Genomic DNA, 27,279 nt, shown 5'->3' with positions numbered 1-27,279 from the left:
ATCATTAAATTCATAAAAGCTTAGCATCATAAAATATATATGGAATAAGATCACATCATGGACTTATGGAGCAAACACTGACAACACCACAAAGTAGTTTGAAACAGCTTAGAAAATAGCAAACAGTTCAGTAAACTTTTTTTCACTGTGGTCCTAAATCTCCCAACGGCACAAGCAACATTCATGTAGTGCATGTCCGTTAAGAGTGCCACTGTTTGCACACGGTTACTGGTGCCATATTTTGAATGAAACAGTCTCAAAATAGATTTCCACAGGGGCAGCACTTTTAGGCAATCCATAAGGATGTGCAAATTGTCACATTTTACACGCAAGCCACTTGTACATTTACCCGCTGCATCTATCATCGTCATTTTTATCTCATCACTATTATAACATGGATTAATACCAATTCTCAACCTTAACAGTTCATCTGAGCCAACGGTTAGAAAGTGAGTGCCCATAAGGGACCCATCCTCCAGTATTCCAAGAGTTAAGCATAAACTGGGCTAATGGCTTCAATTTTAAATACTGCACATTGTGCCCTCTAGAAATGCCCTTTCTTATGATTTGAAGTTCACTCCTTGCAGCTTCTATGTGCAAGTTCTGGGTACATATCCTAACACTCAATTCCTTACATATGACCTCAATGATTTTCCTGACACCCTTAGAACATTTTAATTTGCTAGATGTAATCTCATCTTTACACCATAATGATACCTTTTGCCCCTCTCCAGCTTTTAGTTGATTCCAGAATCTAACTGCTGCCAACCGTGCATGATAGCTCCATGTCTTCTTAACCTGTTTCCATTCTTACAGCCTGCATCATAGCAGACCATGGGAGGGACAGTACACTTGTCAGGCATTGTCTACTCCTCAGGTTCCCAACAACTTTTGTCACTTAGGCTTAACAGCATGCCACAGTACTGAAATTAGGGGCATATCATGACAGTATAAGCTTCTAAAACTAGTCTGTGAGACATCTCCCTATAATCTCTCATAAATGTTTTCAGTTCACCTACCGAGGCAAGGGCTCTTACTTTGATTTAATATGAAAAATCGACATTAGAATGTGCTCAAACCATACTCCTAAGTAATTGTATTCATTAACAGATTGCAATTTGTTGGGACCTAAGTGCCATCCAAAATTTACAGATTTTTTTTCTAATGCCCCAAACTATATTCTTCTCCATGTTTACCACTAGCTTTTTGCAGTTACAGTATTCCGTGAACACATCCAACTTCCTTTGCAAGTCTCTCTCTGTTAGATCTGTAATAGCAGGATCGTCCGCATACAGGCGACATGTTATAAGATTCCCATTCATTTTGAGGCTAACTCCCTTTGCCTATGCAAAGGCTGATGGCAAATCAGCTATAAACAGGGAGAAGAGTAAGGGGGCCAGGACACATCCCTGTCTCAGCCCATTGTTAACTGGGTTTTTCGGGGTCAGTGTCCTCTCAGTATCCAATATTTACTTTTGCCCAATTGTGTGAGTGCAGCTCTGGAGTTAAAATCACAAGGCTTTTAGAGATATGTTGTTCCACCAGTGTCTCCCATAGACAGTTCTGGTCCACCAGGTCGAAGGCAGTACAGAAGTCTATGCTATGACGCAGCAGAATAAACTACCCCTTTGCTCCACAGACTTCAGCACAAGACCATAAACAAAAGCAGTGGTCTATCGTGGAGGGGCCTTCCTTGAAAACTCCTTGTTCAGGGGGTACAATATGGTTTAATTCAGCTCATTCCTTGAGTCTACATAAGACTTTTTTTGTGAATAGTTTTTCACCCACATCCTGCAGGTTATCTAACCTGTAGTACTTTGGAACTTTCTTGCCTTAATCTTGGTAAATGTCCCAGCATTCAGATTAACACAAAAAGAAACTACCACCCAGCTTATGGACAAATCACATCACTGGCTCATCAACCACACTAGTTCAGGGCACCTAGCTCAGAATCATTTGATCATGGCTAGAAGAACCCCATGGGTAGGCACAACACCAAAGCTTTATGAGGGTGATTGTATTGTCTTAAACTTCGATAACTCCCGGATCGTAGGTGATTTACTATTCAAACCCCCCAGCACACATGGCAATGACCCAGATCCTCACCCTACCGCTGGGTTTCTTTTATAAACCGTATTGTTTCCCATGCAACAAGGCATTAAATAATGTTATGCAACCCCTCTTAGGCGGTAGAAGGCCCCTGACGAACGAAAGCATGGGCCTTCCCACCTTCAACATGTTCACCCCACTATCACATCTGGACACTTGTGATTGACTCAAGAACGATGCTCAGAGACACCAGACAATAAGCCAGCAAGGGGTTAATGAGAGGGAGGAAAATGGAGTGCTAAATTAGACCAACAGGGAGGCAGTGCAGGTTAGGTGTAATGACATCCACTCTCCAGGACCACTTCATAACGATGTTAGGGAACCTATCTCTGGAGCAAATAACTTAAATTACAACCTACTTTCCTAGAACATAGCAGGCTATAATAGTAAACGGATCAATGATGAGTGGCATAAAACTATGGCCAAATTTCAAATTGTCTGCACCCAATAAAACCGGAGACCACACTCATTTTCTTACGTGGCTACCGATCTTTCCTAACACCATCACTACCATCTAAAGGGGACAGAGCAAAGGGGGGTCTACTCACATTGATATCCAATATAGTCGCACTTAATATCTTGAAGTATATAAACAACTCGCCCTATTTTCACATCCTAATTTTTAAAGGCTACAACACTTGGGACTTAATGCTAATAAATTATTATGGCAACATTTTATAAACCCTGATGTGGTAGCTGAACATCTAGGCAACACTGTAGAGGACCTAGTTGAGTATCACTCAAACCCTTTACAACTTATCTGGGTGGGAGATTTCAACTCAAAAGCATGCCCAAGAAGCAAAGCAAAGCTATATGGGATAGTAGACCATAAGGAAGATCCCATCACTCACTTTTACCATAATCCCTAGGGAAACGTCCTAAACAACATATTGATGACATGGCAACTTGAGCTCCCTAATGAAGTCGATCCAGATACTGGGCAATTATTTCCTACCTTTCAAAGTACTGATCGTTCCTCTTCAATCAAATATATAATCACCTCTGACACCTTAAGAACCAGTATATCGGGCTTGGCACACAGTGAGTCACTAACCTTCTAGATAATCGATACAACTCCTAAGGTCCCCCTCTTTCTCAGGAATGAAGAAAAGAGGCGAGGATGCAGGCAAGGACGTTGGGCGAATAAATCCTGATTGGATGTTTCCTCGATATATTCTTTCAGGTGTTGTGTTTCCGGCTCCATCAGGGAATACACTGGGCTGCATGGAATGGTGACTTCCGGGGTCAAGTCAATGTGGCAGTCGTATTCCCCATGTAGGGGCAACTGACTTGCATATTGTTGTCTGAATACCTCCTGGAATTGCACCTATTCTGGAGGGACAGGGATAACGGAACAGATCAGTGGTATGCTACAACCCACTGCAAGGTGACCTGGTTGTATTATCCAAGATTTCTTCTGACAGACCCTCATACTACTCCAATGTTGTTTACAGGAGGAATTCATGGTTACCGACCAGGCAGACTAATTCACAAAACGATCATGCAAGGTTAACTACGGCATACCCAATATGAGGTGGAAATGAGGGGCATTGATTAAATCAAATTGTATGTATTCATAGTGGTCTTCTCCATATTTCATCAACAAAGTTTGGGTGTGGTATTTTACTGATGTAGACGTCAACAATGTTCCCTCAACTGCTTTCACTGGTTCGGGGTTGCTTTTTCGTTCACAGAGTAGACCTAACAATTTAGCATAGGTTTGATCAATAAAGTTCCCCATGGCTCCAGAATCAAGTAAGGCTGACACTCTTTGGTGGAGTTTGTGTCCTAACCACAAATTGATATGGGGGACCGACGTTTGTGCTGTGTTTGCCACTATGGAAGAGATCTCAGGGTGGATTCTGCTCGAACAAGGGATCTCAATCTTGCTCGATTTCTTCAGTTTTCCGAATTCTCCCACTGGTTTTATTCTTGTTGCAAGACAGCTTGCATCCTTCATGCGGGAGTCTTGTCTCTGGACCTTGCACGAGCTCTGCACTCCCTAAGTAAATGAACTCCTTTTCCACAATACAGGCATAGGCGTTGCTTACGTCTCTTTTTCCTCTCCTCCATGGTAAGCGGACCACGTATCCCATTAATTTGCATGGGTTCCACACCATCGGAGGAACGGGACAGCTCCTCCACCACTGGTTTAGGACGAGGAAAGTAATACCGTGTTTCTGTTTTCCCTTTATCGCCCTTACGTTCCTGAAGACGGTGGTCCAGCTGAATGGTGAGTTCAATCAACTCATCATAAGTTTGGGGCATGTGTACCACCTGGGCTAGTTTGTCCCTCAATTCACCCCACAACCCCTGGTAGAATAAAGAGGTTCTCTTGTCGACAGGCCAATCGGTTTCTACCACAAGCCGGTTAAAGGTAGCTACGTGGGACGATAAGTCCTGTGTCCCCTGTTTAAAGGTTATCAGTTCTCTATCCAGGGAGAGATGATGTGATCTCGGGTCAAACAGTTTTCGCATCTCGTTACAGAAAGCTGTAAAGTTATACAGAATGGGGGTATCTTTTTCGATCAATGGAATAGACCAATTTGCGGCATTCCCCCCTAAATAGACCATCACGAAGGCTGTCTTGGCCTGGTCGTTATGAAAGCCTGCTGATTTACAAAGGAGATGCAAACAACACTGATTCAGGAAGATGCCAAACTTTTTGGGGTCCCCAAAAAAACGTTCAGGAGGAGCAAGAGGTATATGTGGCTGCTGTATTACGTTGATAGTAGCAGTGGCGCCGTTGAATTGAGGGGAGGCATGTTCACAGCAAAAAACCCGGGATTAGGGCAACACCCTTTGTGGGTTTGTGAGGGTATATATTCAGAAGAGACAACATTTGAATGAACATGAGGTGGCAGAGCCCATTCCTTTATGAAGGGCCCCATGCTGCTCATAGGTTTGCCTCTTCTTGACAACCATGCCACTTCTCTGCGCTTAGTCTATAATTCCTTGCTTAAATCCTGATTTTCAACCCTAAAGGCCTGTTCCTCTATCTGTAATGTGGTTAGGGTCTCCAGAACTGATGTCGGCGTTTCATTGCGTTCCATCATCCAGGCCGGTAAAATAACGTGGGCTTGTCGAGCTTGGCGCACAATGAGTCACTAACCTTCTGGAACGCCCAGCGGGGATGATGGAAAAGACACTAGACCCCCCCAATTCCCTCCCACACTGCCCCACAGAGAGTATGTTAAACTCCACTTCTCTGATAAGCAATGTATTGGGGAAAAGGGGAAATGGGACAAAATAATAAACACTGCTGGGCTGCAGGTTCGCTGGCCAGTTCTCCCAGGATGTATACACTAGGACACCCTAGAACATAGACCTGACCTGAAGAATCCTGTATGCAAGAGAGGGAACAATAATAAGAGCACAGACATACCATTTGCTTGGCCCATAAACATTGTTTATGGGCTAAAAACAAGTGAGGCTACTTTTGCTCAGGCTCCCTGCCCCCGCTCAATATTCATATATTAATAAGCCTGCCCAGCGAGATACAGGGAGTGCCACCTCTGCCGTTAATAACAAGCATTTGCAATGCAATAGGTCTCTCATTTACGCAAGTTTGAACTATTGGCATTGTAAATAACAATGCCTTTTATTTATGTTTTAAAAAATAAAACATAAATAAAAGGCATTGTCATTTACAATGCCAAGAGCTCAAACTCGCGTAAATGCGAGACCTATTGCATTGCAAATGCTTGTTTTTTTCACCAGACTGACTGTGTTTGTTTACAGTAGCTCTACGAAAAGAAGTTTGGTATCTACTCATTGACCTAACTAGTAGTTTAGTATCCTTCTTGCCGGCGTGCAAATGAACTCTACCGTGCTGAAAAGGGAACTGGCAAACCTGTTGCGTGGCACTACTGAAATAAATTATTTTACATAAATAATTTACGTTACAGTATTGGTGTGACTGAAAGAGCATGTGATTTACTATTTATAGCACACGGACAGCAAGCAGGAACTACCTTCCGCTGCCCCAAGGTGCTCGCTCTCATCTCTCATTTGTAGATAACACACAGCACCGATATATTCTGACTAGATTTCGTTTAAACCATATACCGCTAATGTTGGGCCATCCATTGAATCTCTTCTCAATAAATCACCTACCTTTTTGCCCATGCGACGATAAGTCGACTCAATCAACCTTGAACTTCTTTTTTTTTTTTTTTTTTTTGTAACAGAGAGAAAAAACTTCATTATTCCAATATTGAAAAAAATTACTCTGCTACCCCAGCATTAGCTTTAACTACATTATACCAATTAGGAACTCCACTCATTTGCTATGCATTGGCTTCTCTAGCCGCCGTAAAACTCACAAGGGTTAGTGAGACATTAGTCCTACCTTAGGGAAGCTTCTTCAATTGAGTTTTCTAACTCCCCATTTTCCTAGCAGACAATCTATCTAAAACTAGAGACTGTTTTATTGCATACATCGTCTGAACTTGCACTGCTATATATAGCATTTCGCAATACATTTCTCGAATTTTAACATTTTTATCATAGGGTGTCATTTGTGTTCAGTGTTATCATCCCTGGTTTAGCCTTCTCTCACATTAATGGTTAGCATGGTTAGTGCTAGTTTCTGCATTTATGTATGGAGTGTTTAATTTTACCACCTCTTTCTATTGGGGGTAACATACATATTTTTGCCATGTGATGAATACCATTACTCCATGTTTAGCACATTTTTGTGCAAATCTACTGTGAGAGCATTGCTATGAAAAGTGCATAGGTGAGGTAACACACCTGGTCTTGTAGCTGACATCTATGTTGTGTGTTTTAGGCGGTGGGGCGGAGGTGTATCGACATATTGTATTATTCGCAGCCAGCACTGAACACTGGAAAACAATAGGCAATGATGATAAACTTACAAATGTAAGTTTATTTACTTCACATAACGTGAGTTTGTAAAGCGCTATGTTGACCCAAATGTAACCTCCTAGCGCTATTACCACATAACAGATGTTAAGCATTACCTAACTCAAGGGTAGGCATTTTATCAATCTGATAAGGATGAAAGGTGGATTCTGGATTTGTAACTGTGACCATGCAGTTGGTCTCATTCACAGCCAGCACTGAATACCTGGAGAACAATAGGTTCAGTTGTTTATGGCGACTATACAAATTGTGAAATGTATTTGATTTCCATAACTTATATTTGTAGAGGTCTATATTGACCACAATAAGCTGATCAGGACAGTAGCTACTGCTAGAGAGTATACTGGGAGGGGTCTACCCAAAGTCACCACGCCCCCTCTAACTCGGGTGCAGGGGCCACCCCAGGTGTGAGTAGCTCATCCAGTCTAGTGTTTTTCCATTGCAATATCTATGATATGTGCAGTTCTAATATGTTTGCATCAGAAATATGCGACACCAAGGGCAGATACAAAGAAAACAATAAAGCTCAAACAAACTACTCGCTGCTATCCTGATGACTTGCATGTAAAGGAAAACATCCAAGATCTCCTATCTGTTTCTAGGGGCAGTGAATACGATCTGAAGCCGCCATTTATTTGTCCCTGATGGCAAATATGTAGGTTAAATACACACAACTACACCCTCCCTTGCACTTACATTTGTTGGTAAACTGGTGGGGGCTGGCACAGTGGTCACTCGAGACGCAGAGTCCCGGATGCTAAATTGAGAAGGGCTGGAGCAGCAGCGAACAGCTGACAGTGGCAACTGGAAGGCGTCTTTCTGCAATCAGGGTGAGCTGACAGGGAGGTATCTTTCTGCAATCAGGGTGGGCTGGTGGTGGTTGCAGTGCAGGTAAAAAGGAGGAAGTAGGGGATATGAGCCCCCAAAATAAAAAGGATGGATTTAGGCCCAGATCTCTGTACTGGGGTGAATGTATGACATTGTTCTGCATTCTGTCCATCTATTGTTGTTTTTGCATTTGTCACCCCGAGTGGGAAGGGTATGCCCAGACGTGGGTCCCGTGCTCTCCATGCCACTGGAATCAAGCTATCCTGGCTGAAGAGGGGTGAAACCCCGCAACCAGTCCTAGGATGCTTGTTTCCAGTCCAGGGAGGACCTGGCTTGGTAGTTCGGGCTGGACTGTTCCCATGAGGCACAGGCTCAAGACTGATTTGCATATGGCTGGGTTCAAACTGGAAAGGCATGGTGAGCAAAAAAAACGATCGATTTAGGCCCAGATCTCTGTACTGGGGTGAATGTACGACATTGTTCTGCATTCTGTCCATCTATTGTTGTTTTTGCATTCGTCACCCCGAGTGGGAAGGGTATGCCCAGAAGTGGGTCCCGTGCTCTCCATGCCACTGGAATCAAGCTATCCTGGCTGAAGAGGGGTGAAACCCCGAAACCGGTCCTAGGATGCTTGTTTCCAGTCCAGGGAGGACCTGGCTTGTCAGTTCGGGCTGGACTGTTCCCATAAGGCACAGGGTCAAGACTGATTTGCATATGGCTGGGTTCAAACTGGAAAGGCATGGTGAGCAAAAAAACGATGGATTTAGGCCCAGATCTCTGTACTGGGGTGAATGTATGACATTGTTCTGCATTCTGTCCATCTATTGTTGTTTTTGCATTTGTCACCCCGAGTGGGAAGGGAATGGCCAGACGTGGGTCCCGTGCTCTCCATGCCACTGGAATTCAAGCTATCCTGGCTGAAGAGGGGTGGAACCCCGAAACCGGTCCTAGGATGCTTGTTTCCAGTCCAGGGAGGACCTGGCTTGGCAGTTCGGGCTGGACTGTTCCCATGAGGCACAGGCTCAAGACTGATTTGCATATGGCTGGGTTAAAACTGGAAAGGCATGGTGAGCAAAAAAACGATGGATTTAGGCCCAGATCTCTGTACTGGGGTGAATGTATGACATTGTTCTGCATTCTGTCCATCTATTGTTGTTTTTGCATTTGTCACCCCGAGTGGGAAGGGTATGCCCAGACGTGGGTCCCGTGCTCTCCATGCCACTGGAATCAAGCTATCCTAGCTGAAGAGGGGTGAAACCCTGAAACCGGTCCTAGGATGCTTGTTTCCAGTCCAGGGAGGACCTGGCTTGGCAGTTCGGGCTGGACTGTTCCCATGAGGCACAGGGTCAAGACTGATTTGCATATGGCTGGGTTAAAACTGGAAAGGCATGGTGAGCAAAAAAACGATGGATTTAGGCCCAGATCTCTGTACTGGGGTGAATGTATGACATTGTTCTGCATTCTGTCCATCTATTGTTGTTTTTGGCATTTGTCACCCCGAGTGGGAAGAGTATGCCCAGACGTGGGTCCCGTGCTCTCCATGCCACTGGAATCAAGCTATCCTGGCTGAAGAGGGGTGAAACCCCGAAACCGGTCCTAGATTGCTTCTTTCCAGTCCAGGGAGGACCTGGCTTGGCAGTTCGGGCTGAACTGTTCCCATGAGGCACAGGGTCAAGACTGATTTGCATATGTCTGGGTTCAAACTGGAAAGGCATGGTGAGCAAAAAAACGATGGATTTAGGCCCAGATCTCTGTACTGGGGTGAATGTATGACATTGTTCTGCATTCTGTCCATCTATTGTTGTTTTTGCATTTGTCACCCCAAAATAAAGGGCAAATAGGTATGAGGGTGGGGTAGTCTTGACACACCCACACAGTGACGCATGGATCTGATCGCGATTGGCTCAGGGTCACGTCAGCAGGCCAATGAAAGACCCTCATTGTAAGAAATTTCCAGAGAATCCCAAGATATATAGTCCTGCAGGTGTGCTGCGTTACTGTGGGCAGGCACACCCCTAAAATCAGGAAGGGTTGCATTGCAAAGCAACCCTGGGCTGGCACATGGCAGCGCTGCACAATTAGTCAATATTTTCCTGTTTCTACATATAAATATAACGAAAGAGTATGGGAAAAAAAACAACAAAGAAGGAGTAAAGGCCAGTGCGCGCAAAAATCAATCAGATAAGTTAAAAGAGCCCTCACTCACCAACCTGGTTGGTGACATGCTTCATCATTGGGCTCCCACCAAGGAGGTCTAATACCTCCCCGGTGTGCTACTACGCCTGTTTACAGCGGAGCTGGTGATTGGATGTGATGTGTAAGTGCAAAAAAATTGTGCAAGGTGAGATAAAAATGACAAGGTTTTAAACCAAAATTCTTTATTGTGGTAAACCCAGCATTAATTAAAAAAGGGGATTATAATAACTATTTACCAGAATTCACTTACTACATCAAAGCGCTGCACCCGCCGGAACACCTAGAGTTCCCTCAATCTGGGATCCCGTAGATGCCGGTATTGGTTGGTTTCTTAGTTTAAATATCGAAAACAACCAATTGGTGCCTGCAAATTCACACATCGCCTGCTTGTGTGAGGGGCGGAACGAGTGATGTCATTCATCATGTGACCTCCCGGTGGCCAATGATTGAAAATGGCAAGGAAAACTAACTTGAAAGCGCTAGAGCGCTGTACCCATCTTTTATTCCGCCATCACTGTGGACTTTCGGATGTGTACAGGAAAATGACGAAGTCAAAAAGAAGAAACGACAGAGTAGTGCAATAAAAAAGAGCAACTAGAACAAAATTTAGAATCACAAATTTAGATGTCAAAAGGATATGCACCAGCATTTGTGCACATGATGTCCGATGATCAGGGGGTGGCATGCTTTGTGACGTGTCAGCATGACGTCAGGATTGTTTCATGGGCGGAGAGGAAGAAGAAGTCAGAGTTTGGAACGCTAGACCGCTGACTTCTTTTTTATTTTTCATTTTTTTATTTATTTAATTTAAAAAGGAAGCTTTATTTCACACAGCGTGTACATGGACAAGCCAGCTAATAAAAACACGGAGGCTGCCTGTAATTAAAGTCTTTTTCACTCTCACATAGGGTAAAGAAAAGGCTCATATAGGAGAATTATAGTGGGTACAGTATCCAGAGAGAATACATTGCTATTTCAATGCTGCATAACTGTACTCCAAGGTATATTATCGTTTAGTCCAGAGATGTGAGTGGTTAAACGATAAACCCATCGTTGTTCCTTCTCAAAAAGTCTTTGGGCTATATTATTGCCTCCTTGTAGATGTTCAATAATGGTCCAAGTCAGATGTTTAATTGAATGATTGAACCGGAGATAATGTTCAGTGAGTTTGGTGGTACTACGCCTACATCTTATATTACTCCGATGTTCGCACACTCGTTGCTTGATTTTTATGGTTGTCATCCCTATATACCGCAGGCCGCATGGACAGGTTATAAGGTAGACAACATTACTGGTATTGCAGTTCGTATGTAGCCTTTGTGTCCAGACTTTTTCAGTCTCTAGACTCAAGGTTTTGCTAGCTTTAGTTAGATGGCATACACTGCATGAACCGCACGGGTAATGTCACGTTATTTTGGGTAGACCCAATGCATTACAAAGTGTCTGTTCGCCCTGTGTATTAGTCTTCATTGGGCATGTGTGTACTAACGCATCTTTTATACTTCTGGCTTTCTTAAATGAGAACAAAGGTTTTGCCCATCTCCTGTTGTTGCTCTCTAGAATACCCCAATTCTTGCGTATAGAATTAGTGACTGCATTAGAAGCAGTACTATAGGTGGTTACACGTGTAAGAGGAATACTCGTGTCAGTTTTTTCTATACCTTCTAGAAGAGCTTTCCTAGGCTGAGTTAGAGCTCTCTTATGACTCTTTGCCAGAATGATTTTTGGGTAACCTCGATTCTGTAGTTTCTCGGTCAGTTACTCTGATTGTTTGCGAAAATCCGCAACATCACTACAATTACGTCTCAGGCATAAATACTGTCCATATGGTAGATTTTTACGTAAAGTGCGAGGGTGAAAACTGTAAAAGGACAGTAGATTGTTCTTGGCTGTAGGTTTATAGTGGGTGCGTGTTGTTAAAGTACCATTGGTTTTGGTGATGACCAGGTCGAGAAAGATCATCTCTTTTCGATGATAAGTGTATGTAAACTTGAGATGTGTATCACAGGTATTGATCCAATTAAAGAAGTCTAATAATAGACTCTCTGGACTCTGCAAAATGATGAACACATCATAGATGTATCTGCGCCACAGGGACAAATGTTGTCCGTAGGGGTTGTTCGTGTTCAGAATGAATTTGCATTCAAAGTCAAAGACATATAAACCCACTACACTGAGGGCAAAAACACTGCCCATCGATGTACCTGTGGTTTGCAGAAACAGGTCACCTTGGTATTCTTTTTAAGTGCACATTCAATCACAAAAGATCTAGGGGTGGTGTAATCCCATTCTGCCGCAGCGAGCACCTCAGTAAGGACCCTGATAGTTTCATCCTGAGGTATACTCATATAGAGGCTCTCGATGTTCAGTGACACCAAAAAAGTGGTGTCGTTGTCCACATTCAGTGTCTGTATAAGAGCCAACAGGATTTTGGTATCCTTCTGGTAAGTGGAAGCCTTTTGAACCAAAGGTTTCAAAAATTCAATGCAATACCGGGACAGGGGCTCCAAAAGGGAGCCAATTCCGGAGACTATAGGGCGCCCAGGTGGTGGGGTACTTTTTTATGTGTTTTTGGAAGAGTGTAGAAATAGGGTATAACTCCTGCACTGGTGGTTAAAAATTCTGCCTCTTGTTTGGAAATGTGCTCATTTTGATCCTGTGTGTTACAGCCCTTTGTCTAAAGATCCTTCGATGGACCTAAGAGAAGTGATGCACACCTTGGTCCATACGGCAGAACAAAATGAGCACATTTCCAAACATGAGGCTCCTATATGAGCCCTTTGCTTTACCCTATGTGAGATTGAAAAAGACTTTAATTACAGGCAGCCTCCGTGTTTTTATTAGCTGGCTTGTGCATGTACACGCTGTGTGAAATAAAGTATCCTTTTAAAAAAAAAAGAAGTCAGCGGTCTAGCGTTCCAAACTCTGAGTTCTTCTTCCTCTCCGCCCATGAAACAATGCTGACGTCATGCTTACACATCACAAAACATGCCAGCCCCTGATCATTGGACATCATGTGCACAAATGCTGGCGCATATCCTTTTGACATAAACTAAATTTGTGATTCTAAATTTTGTTCTAGTTGCTCTTTTTTATTGCACTACTCTGTTGTTTCTTCTTTTTGACTTCGTCATTTTCCTGTACATATCCGAAAGTCCACAGTGATTGCGGAATAAAAGACGGGGTCAGCGCTTTAGCGCTTTCAAGTTAGTTTTCCTTGCCATTTTCTATCATTGGACACCGGGAGGTCACATGATGAATGACATCACTCGTTCCGCCCCTCACACAAGCAGGTGATGTGTGAATTTGCAGGCACCAATTGGTTGTTTTTGATATTTAAACTAAGAAACCAACCAATACCGGCATCTACGGGATCCTAGATTGAGAGAACTCTAGGTGTTCCGGCCGGTGCAGCGCTTTGATGTAGTAAGTGAATTTGCGCGATTCTACAACCAGCGTCTTTTTCTTTTTGCCGGTTACTTCTTTGAAGGTAACGCTTACATCCTACTTTTTCCAGAGTGTGATTACAAGTGCGCACCCCCCTCCTGGATCTATGATGTGAGGCTTACTATAGTTCTAAGTAAGTTGACCTTGTGTTTCTCCACTATAATCTTTTACTAATGGTCACTTTGGAGACTCTGATTTTTCTTCACGACATCTGTGGGGGCTTTTAGTTACGTGACTTATTAGTTGAGTTTTCTTCTTTACATATAGAATAATTATTACGAAGTACGCTCTCGAAATGAAGGTCGCGAGGCAGTTGCGTTTCTTTAGATAAAATGCATGCTGTCTATTATTCATAGCTTTTCATGTTTTAAGCACCTTGGGCACAACAAAGGTTTGGTAGCTATCCATTTGTGCTAGATACTTTTCCAATGGGCTTTGAAGTATCCTGGTTCTGCTGAATTTAACAGCCTGATTTAACAACCTTTACTAAATACCAACTTTCGTCACTCTGACATGGTGAAGGGAGTTTTTCGCCAGTTCCACTTATATTACCTGAAGACATACTCTTGAATTATGTATTGTGTCTTTTGCAAACTTTATATGTGTGTCTTTTGTGATCTATACCTGTTGGTTTGTGTCCCTATTTATTTTTACAGCCACAATGTCTTCAGAAATCCTGAAGTTTTCCGGTAAAAAAACGTGAGTTTTTTAAGTATTACTGCCAACGGTTGGGTGCACCTTAGCGTGTGCATACCACCGGGGTAGTGGGGTCCTGACGAATGCCTGGTGAACACGCTATAAAGGCAGAAACATGTTGACCATTTCTTATTTTTTCACTATAAGGGATAACTAACCAGATCTGGTAAATAGTTATTATAATCCCCTTTTTTAATTAATGATGGGTTTACCACAATAAAGAATTTTGGTTTAAAACCCTGTCATTTTTTATCTCACCTTGCACAATTTTTTTGCACTTACACATCACATCCAATCACCAGCTCCGCTGTAAACAGGCTTAGTAGCAAACCGGGGAGGTGCTAGACCTCCTTGGTGGGAGCCCAATGATGAAGCATGTCACCATCCAGGTTGGTGAGTGAGGGCTCTTTTAACAAATCTGATTGATTTTTGCATGCACTGGCCTTTACTCCCTCTTTGTTGTTTTTTTCCCCATACTCTTTCGTTGTTTAACAGTATTTTCCCAGGGGGACCAAGAGTGTGTTTTGACTCTCTCTCTCTTGTTGTTTGATTCTACACATAAATATAGACAAAGGAAAAATAGTTTTCCATCTGTATTAATATGTAAAAATCCATTCAGATGGGAAATCTGGAGCCCTAATGATAATATAATTTGTGGTAAGAGATAAATAGATACTTATTTACTTTATTTTCATCCTCTTTGAAACTTGGGATTGATTTTTCTGGGCAGAAGAGAGGGTTTTAATGCTATCTGCTTGCTTGATGGGCTACATCAAATTCCAGACCTAAATCTGGATTAAAAACTGAGACTGACGAAAAAATTGAGATCAATTTGATTAAACAATTTTTCCTAGCAAAATAGTTACCATTTAAATCATTGAATGGACTCCTGAATACAAAAGATAATTATGGACCTCGTTCGAAGCAGAGGAGAGCTTACATGTGTCAGGGAGATGAGAGAGACATCTGTGTTAATTGCTGATGTCCTGGAATTGGATTCAGAGGAATTACATTGTAGATAAAGTGGTAGAAATAACTAGACCTCTAGAAATTACATTTAAAAATCAAATTTTTATGTATATATTGTAGTTAAGGATGTTAGTTACATAATGAATAATGTAGTTAGGAGCAGGTCCCGGATACAACTCTCCCCATGCTGTTACATCGCTCTTGCTCCTGTCTTCCCCTTGCTTTTTCTCCATTTTTACTGCTTCCTCCTCACTTTTTCCCTCATTTTTTGAGTGCCTTTTTGTTTTTCCCTCATTTTCATTGTTTTCTCCTTCCTTCCCCCCCTTTTTTTGTTTTTTTAGTGCCTTCTCATTGCTTTCTCTCTGTTTCTCCCTCATTGCCACCCCCACCTTCTGCCAGGCTTTTCCTCCTCTTGCTTAGCCCCGCCCACTGCCTCCCCGACCCCCTCCCTTCTCCCAAGACCTACTTAAGGGAGGCTGCCGTGCGACCCCTTGGAACAGGTACCAGACCTAGCGCTCACTGTGCTGCTGCATCACTCTTGCTTCTGGCTTTTCTATGCTTTTTACCCATTTTCACTGTTTTCTCCATTCTTTTTCTCTCATTGTGTGAATGCTTTCTCCTTCTGTTTCCCCTCGTTTTTGGAGTGCCTTTTCCTTACTTTTCCCTTGTTTCACCTGCTTTGTCCTTCTTTCCCCGTTCTTTGAGTGCCTTCTCATTGCTTTTCCCTCGTTTTCATTGGTTTTCTCCCTGTTTCTCCTTCATTGCTGCCTGCCACCCGTATTCCCTGCCACCCGCCTAGCCCCGCCCACCGCTCTCTGCCTCTAGACACCCCTCCCTCCTAACAGGACCCAGAGGGTGCAGCATGACTCCATTGAGCAGGTCCCAGGCCCAGCTCTCCCTTTGCTGCTGTGTGCCACTCCTGCGGCTGCCCGAGGTCCCCACAGGGGGCCAGTAAAGAGGGCAGCCCTCTAGTGCCATCGGGGCACCCCACACCCCCCCTTATGGACAGGGACTAAGGGAGGAGTCCCCACCCCCCAGCCTTGCTGCGGCACACAAGGCGAGCGTCACTTCCTGTGCGCGAGGACAGGGGGAGGTGTATATATGCCTCCCTCACCATCTGGACATCCTCTTTTGCACGCTGGACACACCGTCTCTGGTCGTCCTGATCCTCGCCTGCCTGTGTCCTGATCCCGGTCTGCCTGTTTTCGGCGTCCTGGCCCTGGGAGCTGTTTTTACGGTGGGTGCGTACATCCCCATATTCACCCCCATATCCACTCACTTTGGGCGGTTGTGAATGGCCTACACTTGGCAACTATCCGAAGTCTGGGGTGGGGTTGAGGACGGAGGCATTCCCGCCCGGACCAGGCCAGGCGGTGCTGACCGGGGAGAGGCGCAGAGCTGGGGCAGGTGGAATGCCCCCCCAGCTGTGGTTTAGCACAAGGGCGCGATGTGTACTTAAGACAGGCTGTATCATCGGGAGCGGGCGCTTTATTGCTCTAGAGCTGTGGTTGTGCCTCTGTGGTATTCTTCCCATTTGAGGGCCAGTGGGCTTCTCCCGGGGTGGCCGGCGAAGGTGGGCTGCCCCGCAGGGATGAGGGGAGAGCATCGGGTTGGTCTGTGCGGTGCCCTTTCCCGCTGCCTGCATTCTGTCCTATCAGATCCCTGCTGGCTGCCTTTCCATACTCGAGTGTAGCCACGGCCTCCATTGCCCCCCCCACTGTGCCCTGGGCTTGCATGGTGGCTGTGGTGAGGAGCGATCACCCTTTCGGGGTTTGCGGATGCGCGACCCACCGGGTTCGCTTGGGGTCTTATTCAATGGAGATCGATGCAGGGTATGGTCCGGCGGTTCTGGGGTCAGCAGAATGCGGGTGGGCACGTCGAGGCTGTCTGGGGGCTCTAACCTCCCTGGGATGCGGGTGTCCCATGCCAGGAGGTGCGGGGTGGGGTTAGGGTTCACTCACCGATGCTCTGGTGTCGGCCGTCCTGGCACACACGGACATGTCTGCTGCTGCCCGTTACCGGTCTCTGTCCCCTGATTCGCATCACTTCCATTCTTCGTCGCGGCGCCCATCGCTTCCCCCCTGCATATACTGGTTGGTTGGGCTTGCCTCCACCCGTGACACGTTTCCAATGTTGTGGGGTGTGAGGCGGGTGGCCCATGACATGCACCCCGCGGATGGCCGGGTCATGGCACGCTGTCTGGTGGTGGGTGCGATGTGCGATGTGCCTGGCAGTGGGGGCCATCCCTGTGTGCACTCCGGTGGTACTGTGGCCATTCTGGCTTGTGCGGGATACCACCCCCCCCCTTGCTTGCCATCTTGATTGTGGGTTCAGTCATGGCGCAATTCAAAATTCCGCGCTTGAGCACACCGTTCGGTGTACACCGGCGTCAGGATCATGCTTTTAAGCGTGGGATCTAATCATGCCTGCGCTAGTGAGGGTTGACTTGACTGCCTAGGGTACGGTGGATAAGACCATGCGGAGGCGGCGAGCTGGCCGTGTGTCACTGGCCTGCTGCTGGCACAAGCCACGCTGTGCTCATTACAGACCCCGCTGCGGGCATTCACGGGCACATCTGCGCGGACCCGATGGGGCAGGCCACATGGGGCTCCACCGCCGAGTGTTGAATTCATCAATGTGAGTGGGATCACGGGGAGCTGGGCTGTGGGTGCGTCATCGCAGGGCTGCCAGTGCCCCTGGGGGGGTTTGCTTCGTCCGTGATCTTCCCTGAGGCCACGCGGTGCATGTTGACGAAAGAGTTGCATCCTCACTAAGCAGAGCACAGCACTGTGCAGCACTAATTAATATCTGCCACTTCATTGCCTTAGGTTTAATGCGCAGCAGGAAACTACAATGTTAGAGAGGTTGCCTGAAGCTGGCCTCATGGTTTAGGGCAAAGGACACAGTCGGGCTGGGCCCCCTTGGTCGAGGCAATCTTTTCACAAGGGGGAGAATATTACCGACTTGGAAGCGAATTCGTATTGCGGTGGTACCAAAGGGTTTTGGCGCAACTTGGTGGCACTGTTGTTTACGGGACTGATCATTGATTGGGGCTGTTTTGTTCACTTTATCGATCGAGTGGGTTGCTGTCCCATCCTTTTAAGCAACTAGGGCTGGGATGACTAGTCTGTGGATTTGTGGAGCTAATTATGGGTGTTTCTGCCACATAACTATTTCACTGGTTGCGGAGTGGTTGTTGTAGATCAATGCGCAAGCATGGGCAGTGACCTGTTTGGCCTGGCCACCAGGGAGGTGCACAGGACTTGAGTAGGGGGACCGGCTTATGGCATTGAGGAGGGTTGTCCCCATCTCCCACCTTACATCAGTGATGCCCTTGGACCTGGGAGGCTTCAGTTTGCGTCAGAGTGGTGCTTTTGTGGAACGTAGATGCCGTGGAAAATATTTGATGGATTAATTCATGACGCTTACGTAGGTACCGCATTCACAGTGAATTGTTGGTCATCTTGCCCTGCTGCACAGGCATATCCAGACAACTCCGTACTAAACAAAGCAGTGGGCAGGAGGATTGAGAAGTAGCTACTTGGCTTCCTGGTTGTACTGCGTCAAGCCGTTACTTTGTACTAGCAGGAGTAACATGGGAATGGTGTGTGTTAACAATTCTTTGTCTATGCTGTCTCAGTGAAGAGGGGACAATGGCTAATAGTTGATACACTTTGCAAGAGTCCCTTGGCTTAGTGTTTGTTAATGACTCATCTTTTAGATGGAAGGGATGAGTTGCCTAATAGCTGATATGGCCCTCGTAGTACACTTTGAGTTTTATACTCGGCCATGCCCAGCTTGTTGCAGTTAGGCTGGACGACTTTCTGTATTCCCGGCAAGTGAGTTGGGATCGTTAATGCTTTTCTTTCAAATAACTATTTTCACCAAAATATCCCAAAGTATCACTTGTATGTTATGTCACAAACATGCACACATCAACGGGCAGAGGGCACATCATCATTGAGGAATATTTGCACATGTCTTCAGGCCTCCCGTGCCATGCCGCTAGTGTGGTCCAAATGGCTGTGAAGGGAGGCCAGGTGATAGTTTGCAGTGGTGAGTAGGGACCATGGTCACACCGCCCCTTGGACGCGTTGCATTCTTGCAACTGCAGGCCCCGCTGAAGCGATGGGAAGTGGCTGGGTGAATCAGCTAACTTAATTGCAGGACTGCCCCCTTCTAAGTGCACTGAACTTCAAGGTGCAGTTTAAGCATACGATAGGGGGAGTCCAATTTGTTAATTACATAATAGGATAGAAGCAGTTTCTTTCATGTTATTAGTGTTTCTAAATCTAGCAGTGCGTACTGGTGCAAGTTCTAGGTGTTCTCTACTCTTGTCCTAATAATTCAGATATTGGAATGTTACTTATGAGTCACTGTGGCCTACTGGGTAAGGTCTCTGACTCCTACTCTGTATGTTAGGTGTTCAAACCCTGGTGCTTAAATGGTTTTCGTTCTGAAGTATAATTACCAATGAAGTGTGCAAATGTCCGGCACAGCGTGAACCCTGCAGCGCCCATAATTGGCGGCCATCTGATGGGCAGACCCCAACCGGGGGGCAGGTGGCGGTGGTGGCCGAGTACACCACTGTCTAGCTTTTCATGATGAGAAGCAAACCTCCTGATGGCATTGAACTTAGGAGCACGCTGGAGAAGGCAAGGGGCCGTGGTGGTATGGCGCCTAGGTGTTTTCTATTCACTTTGATATAATGTTAAAACACTTTGGCGTGGTAATAACGATATTATTTACTCAGAGCTGTGCTGCCCACTTTTCGCCATTGGAGGGATAAAGCTCTAAGTTTGCCTCGCTGGTATTGTCGCAGCGTTTATCTCGGCCGGTGGCAAAGGAGAGCGACGCTTCCCGCGGTTGCTACATGGGGACCCGGTTGCGTGATTTGTTGTAAATTTACTTTTGGATGCAGTCCAGTGTCAAGTGCCTACGCGCGGATGCACGGTGCTGCTTGCTGTGGTCTCCGGATGGATGGGCGGGTCTGCGTTTGCCTCGCCGGTATTTTCGCTGAGTTTGGTTTGAGCCAGTGGTTTCTGGGGTTTGGCATCGGACTCCGGCCCTTGTGGTCGCTGCCAAATGGTAGCGCTGTTTGTGTGGTTTGTTGTGTGGTTAAAGATGAGCACAGCACTTGTTTGTTGTTCAATGTGCATTGGAGACAATTAGTGCCCGCTCCAAAATCATTCTTAGCGTCTGGCGGTAGGCTCAAGCATCCTGTGAAGCAGGGCAAATCACTTAAGTTACCTCTAGCAGTCTGAGTTGTCGCACGCATAGGAGTGGCAAGGTTAGTAGTTGTGTGGGTAACAAATAAGCATTGACTAAGCCAATGGATGGGCTTGTTGTAGGTGTAGTGCTAGAAAAATGTCAGGCATAGTCTTGATGTCACTCACAGATGCACTGGAATTATGCAAACGTCATACATAGCAATCTGCAAGAATGGCAGCTATGAATGAGACCGAGCTAGCATGCTCGTTCAATATCCTCAAACTAGGCCTTTGCCAAGATAGGCAACCTGATTACGGAGCACTGAGCCTGGCCAGCGCACTATTTTGCTGTCTGCAGGCGGTGACTCAGTCCAAAGTGGGATTTGTCGGTGCACCATCAAATGGACCCGGTTCTCCTTACGGACAAAGAGTAGGTATGAGCAGATTAAGATAATCTAAATTTCTGGTCATTTGGTGGGGTGAGAATTGCCAGGTTAGGGATAGATGCAGCTTCCTCCATGAAGGGCAGTTCGCTGAAAGCACCATGGTTCAATAAAATATCTAGCCCAATGAGGGCCGGTTGCCAGCATGAGCTAATTTTGTCTCTGATGCGAGTATTGTGCACAGCCATTCCATTTTCAAAATGGCTGCTGGTTTCAGCACCTGGCATGCGTGCAGGTGACTTGTCTGGCTGTTGCGGGAGTACGGAGGGCGCTGAGGGACTCCGGTGGTCTCTACGATTCCCTGATAAAATGCTTCTAGAGATTTCGTTTGGCTACGGCTGGATTTTATACACATTTACCTGCTTCATGGGGAGGTACAGGATCTCTGTTGATTCGTGATGTGATGTTGCTTAGTGGTATTGGTCTCATTTGCGGTTCAACTTGCTTTCAAGTGAATTGAGACATTTTATTCAATGGTCAACACATTGAGAGTGACAGACTCACCATTTAAGAATAAAGCATTCTCAATACGCTATGCAACGAAGCTTAAATGCGGGCTTAATTTACCTTATACAACTAAACAAGCATTGTTTAAACCAAGGGTAGCGACGTATTGAAGGTATAGTGTGGTTTTGCAGTAAATAGCTGTAGGCAATGACAGAAGCTGCGAAATGCCAGCCGGCGGCACTCTAAGCTTATACAAAATGCCAGCGTATGGGTCACCCACACACATATGCATTGACTATGCATCCAGAAGGTGCCGACACAGCAGCTGTCAGTGCAGATGACGGATGGGTTTGCAGGCTACACGGACATGGTGGTCCACCCTTGCCTTGGTTTAGGCAAAGTGGCACACCGTGCGGCCTTGTAGGACAGGAGATAGTGTAAATTCACTCCATGACTACATGTTTATGGGCTGGCCCATTGCTTGGTCATCAGTCTGTACCCTCGTTCTGGGGATCATGCAGGTAAAGGGGCTCATTAGGGCTTTGTCACCCCTGAATGATATGCACAAAGAGAGGCGCTGCGAAATGCCGAGACTGCATTGTGCAATTGGCTACGAGGGCTTTTATGAGGATCATCTGCTGGCACCATATAGAAACAGGTACCATGTACACTGGGTGGGCATTCCTCTGCAACCAAGGGCAGGTTTCAGGTCGCTTCAGTTAAGACATATTCACCTGCGCTTTAGGCAGGGCAGCAGGCAAGTGGTGGTGGTTGTCATCTAACAAGTGTGCTGCGTTGCAAAATGGTTTGGTAAACACTGCGTTAGAGCCAAATGGCGACAGGGTATTATAGACCATTTGGCATTCCCAATATTCAGGAAAGGGCAGGTACTTGCACAGAATGTTCACTTCTGGTTCCCCCAGACTTATCTGCCCCCTGGGTTATCCTTCTATGGGCTAGTACCTGAGACTGGAAGGGGCATCTTCTGCGACCGGTGTCCCAATTACGTTGATAGTCAACGCTGGGGTAGATGTACCATGGAGGGCATGATTGCTACTTGGATTGTCCCTAAGTTTTGGGGTCAAACTAGGTTGGAGCATTAAGTCTACAGTCATTCAATCCAAGTAAGGGCAGTTAGCGATAGATAAGTATCAGCGAGAGGGTAACATACACCGGCTATTCAGCGACATCGTGCCCCGGGGGCACGCCCGCTCCACAAAAACACAAAGCTGCAACCAGAAGGGTGCCAAGGGGCAAAAAACAGTAAATAGTTTCAATATGGGTGTCTATGGCCTTACAGCTGTGTGAAGCCAGTCTCATTTTGAGGTACGCTCAGGCGAAAATTGGGTGCTTCTCAAGGTTCTCATGACCAATGTGGTTTGTGGTATCTCCCAGCAGATCCACTGAAAGTGTCCTGCAGCTAATGCAAAATTGGGAATCTGGGATTCTGACACTTTTGTGAGTTTAAGAATCCAGGGTCAGAGATGATTAATAGGTACTGGCATCTGTGTTCCAACGGCAGCTAAGCAAGCGAGGTAAGTTGTTACTACACGGAAGGGTGAGGTGTCGCCAATAGCGGGCACAATACATATATGGTCAATCCAGATTTCACACCAATAAGGTGTTCACCAGGGCTAGCACCCAAAGGGGTCTGTGCAACTGTCTGGTCAACAGGGTGAAGTAAGTGCACCCCAGAACCAAGGGTAGGTGACCTGTTGCTGCTGTTAAGCTCAAAAGCCTCGCACGGTCAGCTATATTAGCCACGCTTGGTGGGAACGGTCAGCCAACATAGTGTGCTGCCGTCCCAATACATGGGGTAACAAGGTGTCAAGCACAATGGGCTACTATGTCAATAGAACATTTGGCACGTCCAGTGTTCAACAAAAACTAAAGTTTAATGGAGCAGGTAATTTTCCACCTCTGAGGATGCTCCGGGTTGGCAGTGGGTTCCCCCCACCCACCCATTTGGGAATATTCTAGGAGGGGGGGGTAAAGTAGGACTTAGCCATTCTTGAATGTTAGGCACCATATTGCAGACAGTGCACACTGTGCAAATCAGACAGATTTGCTAAGCGGTATGCCTAGGGGGTTTCACCACAGAGGGAGCTGAGCGGGCAAAATTCCCATAAGGAATAAGGGATGCAGGGGAAGTGCTGGAGGTCAGCCTTGCTCATTGTCACATTCGCCAGCTATGAACATTCCTGTGTGTCATGATTTAGCAAGCACAGGGACTGTGCAAATGTTAAGTATATTCCTTCTCGCCCTAATAGCCAAAGCAGGCAGGCTTGTGAAGGAGCGGTATCCTAACTAGTGGGCTGCTGACCGAGAGATGGGAGACACAGGTGTCCAGGCACACACGGTGCTAGAAGGGCGGCAGCTAGGTGAGATCAGCAAATAGATGGGGCAATGGGTGCCATAGTGTCTGAATTATTTCCGCCCACAGTTGGCACGGGGTGGAGTCATGTGAGGCAGTGGAACTTTCACGCAGAAGGGTGAATAGTTAATTGCACAAGTCACAGGCCAAAGGGATCTTGGTTTCATCAGACACTAGCTGATTCAGGCTAACGTCAAGGGCTATCGTGAGATAGATGGGCTTCATTTATCACCGGTAGGGATGTATCCCTTTCTTCAAATGGGTACAGAAGGGTACCTCTGCACGGCACCATAGGGTGTGCCGGAGCCAAAGCCCAGGAGCCTCATGGGAGGTTCCTGGAAAACCGTGTCGGCGCCCCGTTAGTCCTTCGGGCGGTTGTGGGCCTGAACAACCGGGGGCTTGCCTTGCTACGCTCTGCTCTGAAAGGGGCGTGAGTAATAAGGGACCATGTGTCACGTGATCCGGGAAGAGGATCACCAGAAGGGGCAGCACAGATGGGGTTCGCCCCAGTGCTGCTTGGCTCATCTGCCGGACAGGCGGCCCAGATGGTTGCCTGCCCTTGGATCGCCCGTAAAATAACCCACCAGATTACATAACGGTGTATGTAATAAACCTGCAGCAGTTTTACCTAAACAAAAAATGTGTGGTGTGTTTGTTTATTAGCATGCATGCTATGTGTGGTGGGGAGTGTTGCCAATGATGGTGCTATGCTCCTGTCTTCTCCTTGCTTTTTCCCTTTTTTCTTAGTGCTTTCTCTTTGCTTTTCCCTAATTTTCACTGCTTTCTCTTTGCTTTGCCCTCATTTTCACTGCTTTCTCCTTGCTTCTTCCCCCACTTTTGAGTGCCTTCTCTTTGCTTTAGCCTCATTTTCAGTGCTGTCTCCTTGCTTTTTCACTCGTTTATCGAGTGCCTTCTTGCTTTTCCCTCGTTTTCACTGCTTTCTCCTTTCCTTTTTCCCGTTTTTGAGCCCTCTCTTCTTGTTTTTCCCACGTCTTCATTGCTTTCTCGTTCTTTTCCCTTCCATTAATCTACTGATCCCAGCAAGAACCCAGCACCTGGATACCCTCACGGATAATTAGCTGCGCTCTACAAATCCACGTTGAAACAAGCCCATTTGAAAAAAACATCAGATATTTGCTCTCTCTTTTCTTCATTTCTCCTCAGATAGACTATGAACAAATACTGGGCTGATCAAGTACTGGCAAAGGAGCAAAGCCCCATGGGCATCTTTAATGAACTTTGTGTCTCTGTCAATCATTTTGGGTAAATGTACTGACGTATTTTTTAATATCTGCTAGACAGAAGAACAGGCGTGAGTACGTTATTTTAATCTTTAAATTAGAGACAACACCTGAAATGCACTTTTAGACATAGTTACTGTTTTCTCGTTTCCTACAAGTTTTAATGCAGATTATGATAGATTGGATCACTGAACTCATGCCATCTGCTAGTATGTGGAAGAAGAAATTACTTAGAGTAATTCATTTGGATTTGCAGATAATGGTAGAACAATTGCTCCTTCACGGCTGAAGCAGAAAACGTGGAATTTCGTAAAGCAATTTAAACAAAATGATTGTGACCATTTTGGGTAAGGAAGACAATAAGTAATTTTGTGGAATGGTTGTGAATGAAAATGAGAAACACTTGTGGATCGATATTGTTTTTTTCTGCATTAGGTCAATTAAATGCCACCACAACGATGACCATTTAACCTAAAAATTCGATTTAAAAAGGCAGATTTGTCCCAAATACTAAAGATTGCTTATCACTGTTGCGGGCGGGGCAGGACTCTATTACTTGAGGGGTTGAATGACAAGGAATGGCTCAAATGAATGGGGCCATCGCCATTGTGCACATGGTTAGTGTTACCTTAAAATGAAAACGGTACAAGGCAATTGCAATAAAAGGAAGAACACTTGTGTATACAAAACATCATATTCAAAACTGCTAATTGAATACAAATCAATTCTAAAAATTAATGTGATACGCAGAATTAATTTGCGCTGAGAACAAAAAAAGTGCATTTTCTTACCAGACGCAGGTATTTTTTCTTTGCGTGACTGTTCACTTGACTGCAAAATATAAAACAGGTTCTTTCAAAGAGCGATTCCAAGGCACAGCATGATAAAAACCGAGACAAGTTGGGCTATCTAATACATTTTTCTAAGGACAGAAAATTAACTTTTCTGCTACTTCATCAACAATTACAAAAAATCACATTCAGCAAATGCCATTTAAGACGGAAAATTGCATTTTTACGAATATGTGTCCTACTTACATTTAAAGTTATTCAAGTTATGAATATATTTTTCCTTGACTCGTCTACTCTTTACTGTATTTCCATAACGCAGCATTGTACACAGCTTATTTATTGCCCCTGGGTATCACTTGCTTTTCAACAAACTACAAGGCTTGAGGCTCTGGTGGAACAATGTGCCCCGGCATATTTTCATGACCATGTAAAGCCACTTTACGTGGCTTTTCATGGCCTTGTAAATATGTGCCACTTTCATGCAGAACAGTGCGTGAAAAGGGCATTCCCACGCAACACCCATGGAATCTGAAGCAATCACAGATTTACAATGCATTGTAAACCTGGGAATACGTCAGAATCTTATATCACCCCGGCGTAACAAGGAGAAATATTTTCAATTCTCCTCGTTTTTTCCTTTTTCTATATGTGCTGCATTCTGCAATACACACAGAAAGAGGAAATCACCTGAATTGATTGACTTTGTGCAGGAAGGTGTCCCTTCCTTCACAAAATCAGTCAGCCCGGCTACACAGGCACCCTTTCACAATGGTACAAGGGTGCCTGCGTTGGAGCATGGCAGCCCATTGAGCGCCAGCGCAGGGGAAAATGAAAGGAATGTGCCATGTCTCATAGATATGGCGCATTCCTGACCTTTTGTTTTGACGCAGGGCAGCACAGCAAGATTCCTTGAAGTGCTGCCCCATACCAGAACCTCATAAATGAGGCCCTGAATAACTATGAACTGGAAAATACTAGGGTACATAAAAGTATATTACTTTCATATCACAGATGGCCTTCACTACAAAAATTCAGCCAATTTCTGTGTTTTCTCAATTACCGTTTACTTTTTTGTGAATTCAGTGATTTCTTTGTTTAGGGAAACCTTGATGACGGATCACATGTAATCAGTTCCCGAACTCATAGGGGCATATTCACAAGGCAAAATCCCCGCTTAAGCGGCACTTTTCTGGCGATAAAGCAACGATATTTTTATCGCAAAATTCACACGCTGTCGCTGACAGCTTCTAGGTGAAAACGACACTTTAAAACATCTCCACTTCTGTCTGCCTTAAATAACGCTAATGATATGCAGGGGAGGCGTTCCCTTACAAAAACTGACATTAACCCTACATTACCCTATTCACAAGGGGACTCCTTATTTTAAGATGAACCAAAAAAGTGGCTATAACTGCAACTAGAGGCAGTTTTTTAAGACCAGAAAAAATCAGGTCTTAAAATGGAGATAACCATTCGGGCCGCAGTTCTGCAAGTTTTGTTGCTGGACCGCGCTGCAAGCAATGTTGCTGCGCTGCTCTGCCACAAAATTACAGGGCAGGACTGTGCACCATCAAAAGTGTTGCAGCGCTGCAACAAGACAGCGTTGTAACACTTCTCAGTACGCCCTTTTTGCGACAGCAT

General features: G+C 45.4%; 1 protein-coding gene across 6 annotated transcripts in view; it reads right to left on the bottom strand.

The window, feature by feature from the left end:
• The window catches only part of LOC146796134 (GTPase IMAP family member 9-like), a 209,142-nt gene that overhangs the window by 74,895 nt on the left and 106,968 nt on the right, over nucleotides 1–27,279 (bottom strand). For all 6 annotated transcript variants that reach the window (XM_085628514.1, XM_085628518.1, XM_085628516.1 and 3 more), the window contains one exon: nucleotides 25,639–25,678. In XM_085628514.1, coding sequence (XP_085484640.1) covers nucleotides 25,639–25,678 — 40 coding nt within the window. The remainder of the gene's footprint in view (nucleotides 1–25,638; nucleotides 25,679–27,279) is intronic.

The sequence above is a fragment of the Triturus cristatus genome, chromosome 10 (genome assembly GCF_964204655.1).
Source record: "Triturus cristatus chromosome 10, aTriCri1.1, whole genome shotgun sequence".
NCBI classification, from domain to species: Eukaryota; Metazoa; Chordata; class Amphibia; order Caudata; family Salamandridae; genus Triturus; species Triturus cristatus.
Note: the sequence above shows the minus strand (reverse complement) of the source record. Positions and strands in the feature narration are given on the sequence as shown.